At 38.0% G+C, this 7,631-nt stretch overlaps 1 protein-coding gene across 1 annotated transcript; it reads right to left on the bottom strand.

Annotated features, from left to right (window-relative positions):
- Window positions 1-26: 26 nt before the first annotated feature.
- On the bottom strand, window positions 27-7,050 carry srsf3a (serine and arginine rich splicing factor 3a). Its single transcript, XM_075461174.1, has 7 exons — window positions 6,897-7,050; window positions 6,057-6,103; window positions 4,557-4,767; window positions 3,409-3,543; window positions 955-993; window positions 788-874; window positions 27-705 (listed from the first exon to the last, which is right to left on the bottom strand). Exons 2-7 carry the CDS (start codon window positions 6,061-6,063, stop codon window positions 678-680), a joined length of 507 nt encoding a protein of 168 aa, XP_075317289.1. The 5' UTR covers window positions 6,064-6,103; window positions 6,897-7,050; the 3' UTR covers window positions 27-677.
- Window positions 7,051-7,631: the final 581 nt, after the last annotated feature.

Below are 7,631 nucleotides of genomic sequence, written 5' to 3' on the forward strand. Positions count from 1 at the left end.
AACGAGCCACAGACAATGACATGTCACACTGGAAAAAACATTTATTGAACAAGTAGTTAAACAGCATAATCACAAATTGTTGATAGTGCAGAATCAAGCGAAGAAGTAAATTCCATCTTTTGAAAAGTGTAATACAGTGGGTAAAATAGTTACAGATTACGTTTGAGAGACAACCTATCAATAACAGCACCAGCATTTCTAACATTGGTTGAATATGCATCCCGTCACTCGTAAGGTACACGCCCATGACGGCGCCTCACGGTGACTCATCGGAAGAAATAAAGGAACCGTCCAAGAATATCAATTAAAAAAAAAAAAAAGTTTAAAAAAAACCAAACATCACAAGACTTTAAACAGTTTAAAAAAAAACAAACCAAAAAAAACAAGTTACTGTTCAATTAAATGCAGTACTCAGTTTCAAAACATGCAGGGCAAGACAACAGTATTTATCTGAAAAAAAGATATCAGTGAAGTGGGAAATCTCACCGTTACAGCTGACAAAAGCTTTTCAGTACTTTATTGTTCATTAAACAGATAGTCAATTTACAACTTGGCCACTCTGAATGCCTTGAACTTGCAAACAAAACCTAAGAAGAATAACAGGACTAAAAAAAGAAGAAGAAAAAACAAAAAGTCTTTGCAACTTTAGCACGAGTCTGCAGAATAATCCAAGATCTTCACTTCCTTTCAGTAGACCTGGAACGACTGTAAAACAAATAATTTAGTGATCAATTCAAACGACCGAATAAAATAGGCTACTGTTAACGTGGAGTTATTAGGAATTTACCTCCTCGACCGTGAGAAAGATCGAGACCGTTTACGGTTCTTGTCTCTGGACAGAGAACGATACCTACGTCGATCTCTTGAAAGAGACCTGAACGAAAAAGCAAAAAAGCTTGACAACTCATCCCAGGTTAAAAGTAGATTTGATGTAAAGTTTTCAGTAAAGCTTACCTGCTGCGACTGCGGCTCAGGCTCCTCCTCCTTGGGGATCTAAGATTAGGGTGAGGTTAACAAAAAGCTTTAACAAAAAAAATCAGGACAGAATACTCACACACTTCCTGTAAGTATTGAAACCTTTGGCATTTGGATCCTTAAAAGAGGTTTGGGTTACATGTGGAAACGTGGTTACACGTTTCTCCTTGTCTGTTAACAGAAGCATCATCTGCAGCCGTGAACTGCAACAAGGTCAACTCTTCAAAAGAGAACTTTGTCCAATGAGCACCAATCATGTGGCCAGATTTCAGAATATAAAAATCAGGGCTCGACATTAAGACTTATTTACATGTTGCATTTTCTGATGACGGGTGGGAAAAACATTCTTGGACCATCTCTCTGCTGCAATGTTGCTTTTAAACAACACTGGTGGTGTGCAGCCTGTGCACAATGCTCTACACAAAGCAGGTTGCTCCTTATAACGGACCTGCTGATTGTTTTCATTTCTAGTGTGGATAAAAGCCTGTATGTGGGCTATATCGTGTAACACTAAAACATTTAACAATGCTTGCGATGGCTGCAAAAATTAAGAAAACTGAAGGAAAAAATAATAATAATAAAATAAATTTTAAAAAAAAGCTACAAAACACAGCTCGCCTATTTCCACCGGAAACTACTCAAGATGGCTTAATGTCGAGCCGTGAAAGTGGACTCAAAGTTACAAAGATAAAACAAAACAATTAATTTTCTGCTAATAAAACTTAAGATTGATGGTCCTGACCCTGCAGCTGCTCCAAATACCATAACTGCTGAGGGAAAACTGTCAAGCAGCCTTGAAAGACAGATTAATCATAAAAACTATAAAGAGCAGGATAAAAGCAACTTACTATTTTGGGGGATTTGGGCAAGATAGAAATGACGCAAGGAAGCCAGACTGATGGTGAGGGAGGTCGAATTGCAGACAGGATTTGCCACATGATGCAAATGTTGGAGATATGAAGTTGCTTGGTGGCTGGTTGGAGGGGGTAGTTGTAGATTTTTCCTGCCCTTTTTTGGGGGGTGAGGGATAGGAAGGGATGTAAGCCAAGGGCTGTTCCCGTTGATACAGTAGATGTGTGGAGAATTGAAAGAGTAAAGAAGCTGATTGGTTGATAATGTGAAGTGGACCGCTGTCGATTGGGTAAAGGTCGAAGGAAGTAGAGGAGGATGCTGGGAACTGCATGCTCAGGAACCAAAAGCTTGGTGAAACCTGATGACTGGCGGTGCGCCTGGGTCATGTGACAACACCAGCCAAGCTGATTGGGGCTCGCTGGTCAGCAGTCACATGATGCTGAAAGAGGACTAGTTGACTGACTCAGATGGTGAGAAGCGTGGTGGTGACTCTGCAACGGGGTTCAGTTTTATTAATAAATGGCAACTGAACTCAGAGAAAACAAAATTTACACCCAATAAAGTGATTCTAAAAGTATGTATAAAAATGTCTGATGGATGATGAAGTTCTAACTGTGCCTCGTCAGAGGTCCCCGTAAAGCAGCATTGCTCAGGTAGAGCTTGGTGTTTTTACAGACATACCTTTACAAGACTTAATAAAACAGTCATGTACTGATTTAAGCTGGTCTTGGATGCAAACCTTGGGAAAAATGTAAAAACTTTCCTCGAAATTAAAAATCATTAGAATCACTCCATTCAATGTGGAATCGTGGGCCATATTTACAAAACATCCTAAAGGCAAACACAGATCGGAAAGGAAAACTCAGGTCGAAGATTATTAAATAAATAATAATAATAATAATAAAAAACCTTCCCAAGCCACTAATGCACGTTTACAACCAGAAAAATCCCTCCGGTAACTTGCATTTCCCCGCACAAGCATTTTGCAAAATTAAAGTAATGATGAAAAAACTCCTGTTGGACATTCAACACAATGATTTGTGCAACTTCACTGCTTGTCAGTCTCCAAATTTGGGACAAAAGTACAAGACATAGGAAGAAAAAACAACCCAACTCCATAGCTGCTTCCAGAGCCACCACATTAAAATGTGTTCTGCAGGTTGTAAATCACTCTAGTGGTAATAAAAGATATTTTGTAAATATGGCCACTAATATTTCCAAATAAAAATAAGGAGTGACATCCAGCCAGATCCATAGAGTAGTTATTCATGAACTTACATTTCACAAATACGAATAGTGATCAGAAAAAAGAAAAAAATATTTCCCTTCACTAATGTGATCTGGAGCAGAGTTCAAACCATTGTATGTAGGTCATGGCAATGAAAAACCTGACTATCTGGCTTTGTAGGTCTGACATCTGAAGAGATTTTAACCAAAATGGAAGTGTGGTGGATCTAAAATTGTTTCGCCAAAGAGTCAAAAGTTTATGTTTAAAGTGTATGGGTAACATGTGATGTGTGCTTTTAATTAACACTGCAAATGTTTAAAATTATAAAGAGACGTCAAGACAGCGATACATACCTGCGTTTGACCGTAGGACTGCGCCGCTTTAAATCATCCCGAGGGCGTCTACTCCAAGATGGAGGAGGACCGCGGCTCCTAGAGCGTTTTTCCCCAGTTGATAACTCAACACGAACCCGACAGCCACACATCGTTCTAAAAACAAAAAAACAAAACATCAAATCATGGCAAAAGTAGAGGCTAGTGCTGGGCGGTATGACCAAAAATACATATCACGGTTTAACGGTATATCACGGTATTTTTTTTTCATGCATAATTAGGTGTTCACAGCATTTTCTACAGATTGAGAACAGAATTAAAAATTAAAATAAAAATTCTTCAAAATAATTCCTTCGTTAATAATTGGTCACACAGAACTTTATTGTATTAATATTCACATCTTCATTGTAAACAAATTAATAACATAGCTAATTACACTAATACCTCCGGTTCAGGCTGGTCCTCATCCTCAACACGTCTCTTTTTCAATCGTGGAAAATATTTTTCTGGATTGAAGCAGCAAACATTCAGTGTAAGAGTTTAAAAAACCTACTTTATTTGATTCACAGCTGCTAGTGTTTAGACCTCGACAACCCAACTACATTATTTATTTATTTATTTAAACGGCAAACTTGCGACTAGTTAACTTTATAAAGAAGGCGTAATCGCTTGTTTGCTATGGGTCGGGACAACATTGTATTAAAAATATAAAATATTTTTTATAGGACTTTTTTAATGGGAGCTAATCTAACGCGGCGCTGAAGCTAGCAAGCTTCCATGCTTCCCAGGGATGATCTCGCTGATGGAGACACACGCGGTGTGCACGGAGGGGAGGGGCTGTGTGTGTGTGTGTGTAGGCTGACAGAGAGACGAAGGGAGCAGGGAAAGGAAATGCAGCTTAACGAATACCAGTATTTTTTAAATAGAGTTAAAAATAGACAGTAAACATGCGTGTTTAGAAGCGCAACACTGAAAAGGGTCCCGTCTCAAACAATGTCACGCGACGCAGCGTTCCCCCCGTTGTGTAATCAAATACACCGCTATGGCGGTATATTAAAAATTCATATCATAACGAAATTATAAACCGGTATTCGGTGTGAACCGGTATACCGCCCAGCACTAGTAGAGGCACAAGGAACACTATTAAAAATAGGTTGTGTGTTCATTACCTTCCATCTAGTTCTCTCACAGCATCGGATGCATCTCTGGGATCTTCAAACTCCACAAAAGCAAAACCTGGAGGATTCCTGGCAACCCAAACACTTCTTAAAGGGCCATAGTACCCAAAAGCTCTTTCTAACTCCGTCTTATTTCCATTGTTTCCTAGATTCCCCACATAAACCTTACAATCAAGGGGACAGTCTCGATTAAAAGCAGGGTCTGGAAGGAAAAAAAAAACAAACAAACAAACAAACAGGTATAAAAGAGGATTACAAAATCTGCTTCATCCATTCGGCTCACAAATCCATACATTCAGAGCCAACTTTGTCCTAGCAGCATTTTTCTTTGGTCACAACTGAACGCTGAAAAATGTTTAAAGGATTTTAAAATCAAGAAATGTGCCTTTAGGAAGAGAAACAGGGACTGATGACGATATTCAACAGTTCCCGTTTTTCTTCACCGAGCTACAAGAGAGGGGACGGGAAAAATGTTCTAAAGTTCAATCATGTTCTCCTCAAAGAGCAGCGATCCTGATGTAAATATCCTGATGTGGTGGACGAAGTCTAAGTGTCATAGCACACTTTGACGTTTGCATGGTTTGTGTAGATAATGCTAGGATTTCCTACCCAATTCAATCCCAGCTATTAATTTAAAATGCATCTAAATGATGCACTACCCATTGACTCTTCAGTGTTTGTAATAATGCTATACATTCTTACATGATTTAATGGTAGATGCAAAGAAAGTTCCATAAAATAGCAAATGTCTAGTCAAATAGTCTTTCCTGCTTGAGAAGGTTCTTATTAACTTAATGAAATGACCCAGAAGTAACAAAGCAGCAGCAGAAATGACAGGAGCTGCTTGAATTACCTAAAATGAACATGCCTCAGTGCTTCCTTTAGCACAGGAAACACTAAACTCTTCTTCATGGGAAGAAATACAAAACACAACTCTGTCCCACAATATCACATTCAAATAATTTTGAGTCATACCAACTGATTTGTGTGAAAAACCACACACACACACACATATATATATACATATATATGTAAAAATAACTGGTGAGGTGAGAGTGAATAACTTCTTTCAATTTTGAGCGTTTTCCTTTCCTTTTTAAATTGTGAACCTTGGTAATAAAGTAGCTATAATAATTTCCTTCAGAATCCTTAAAAGTTTCTACCATCATCTTTCCTTAAGCCCATGACATGTTTCAACAACATCAAGGAACTTAGGATGGATAGGAGGTAATTTTTCCCCGGTTACTTTTCAACTAGTCTAATTCTGTTTTCATGAAGATAATGGGCATTTTTTTCAGTTTCCAAACCGAAAAAATGAATAGAATCAAATAGGAACTGAAGAACACACTGAAATAAATGCTGTCTGAAGCAACATTTATGAGCAATTATAGAACAGAGTTGCATTTTCATATTTATGTCGTGCATTGAAAGAATGCAACCACTTCTGTGTTGTGCAATGCATGTCCCAACTCCCCAGTGATGTTATCATACCTGCCATTTCAACTGTCTTCTTGTGAGAGTCCTACAATCAGTTTTGTCTGAGTGGAGAGAAAAAAAAGACAACAGGAAAATGTTAATCACACAGTTGAGCTCTGAATAAAATGCATATATTGCACCATTTAACGTTAGTTTTTGTGGATGAATTTTGGCTATTAAATAGTGTCAGTAGCTTGATCATAAAAATGCACAATGTTTTCTTATTTTAGTCTCAACTCAGCAGTACTATGGAGTAAGCTTGGGCCATTTCACTGATACTGACTCCCATTTACAAGGTCTCAACCCTCATGAGAGTTAAGTTAGAACATTTTGAAGACTCCTTATTTACGTCTTAAATTTAAGCTTTAGATTTGCGTTTCTTTCTGGGTTATAAATTATATTTCTTCGAAGAAACCAGCGCCACATGACTCCTCGCGCTTCTGGGCCTTAATAAAGTAATTAAGATTGTTTATGTAGCTAATAAGGGAAAAACTAAGGGCGTGTTGAATTATTCTCTAAAAAGCTAATGTTAGCTCCGCATTTGCATACTAAAACAACTAAAGTTATTCGATTTAAAACCTGGTAGTATTTAGCAGCATTTTGATACATACATCACAATGATTTATCGAACTGCTACAATATAATTGGTTTTTCTTTCAATCTGCCAATAAAGCGTTCATGTTTCCCAGTTTCCAACCGTCCAACATTAACGCTGTGTTAGCTAGCAAAATAGGTTAGCATTTAATACAACGAGGCGGTTAAAATTTCAAATTATCACAGAGTGAACAAAGCATTGTCCCATGAGAAATGTAGAAACGAACAAGGTGTATAACATGTTAAAGAAACACAGCTCACCAGTTTATAGCTTTAGAAAATGCTACCAGCAGTTTTCTCGTCTCCTATTTGACCAGGAGGCCGAATATGTTACCTTGTGTTAGCACCAGTTGCACAGCAGAAAAAGGACCGCCTTTCTTCTTCGGTGTGTGAATTGGTAGACAGCGGAATGACGTTAAGTTCATATAGCGCCGCCTACTGTAGCGAGGAGGAGAGTCTACCAGATACACTTTTACGTACCAAATTCCAAAAACATGCAGACGCTGTATAAAATGCAAATTAAAACTAAGTTAAATGATTTTCAAATCTCAGAAATCAAAATGTAATTCTAAATCGAGTGTTAAAAAAAACATTTAAAATGTTGAAAGTTACACATTTTACTATTTCATGAAAAATATGAAATAACCTTGAATTTTAAGGCAGCAACAAGCAGTTGGGACAGGCCCATGTTTGCCTCTGTGTAGCATCCCCTCCTTTTTATTTTTTTTTACAACAGCCTGTAAACATCTGGGAATAGAAGACACCAGTTGCTGGATCTTTTGGTGATGAATTTTTGTCCCATTCGTGTCAGATACATGATTCTGGCTGCTCAACAGTATGGCATCTCCTTTGTTGTTTTATATGTTTCATGATCCGTTAAATGTTTTCAGTTGGCGAAAGGTCTGGACTACTGGCAACTCTGTCCAGCAACTGGACTACAAAGCCATGCTACTGTAATAGCTGCAGTATGTGGTTTATCATTGCCCTGCTGAAATA

The sequence above is a fragment of the Odontesthes bonariensis genome, chromosome 3, assembly GCF_027942865.1.
Source record: "Odontesthes bonariensis isolate fOdoBon6 chromosome 3, fOdoBon6.hap1, whole genome shotgun sequence".
Classification (NCBI taxonomy): domain Eukaryota; kingdom Metazoa; phylum Chordata; class Actinopteri; order Atheriniformes; family Atherinopsidae; genus Odontesthes; species Odontesthes bonariensis.

Excerpts from the sequence above, each read along its gene's own strand:
- srsf3a (XM_075461174.1), bottom strand. Across the intron at positions 994-3,408 it reads AGTCCTACGGTCAAACGCAG|ATCCCCAAGGAGGAGGAGCC; the intron begins GTATGTATCGCT and ends CCCTAATCTTAG. Across the intron at positions 706-787 it reads TCTTTCTCACGGTCGAGGAG|TCGTTCCAGGTCTACTGAAA; the intron begins GTAAATTCCTAA and ends TTTGTTTTACAG.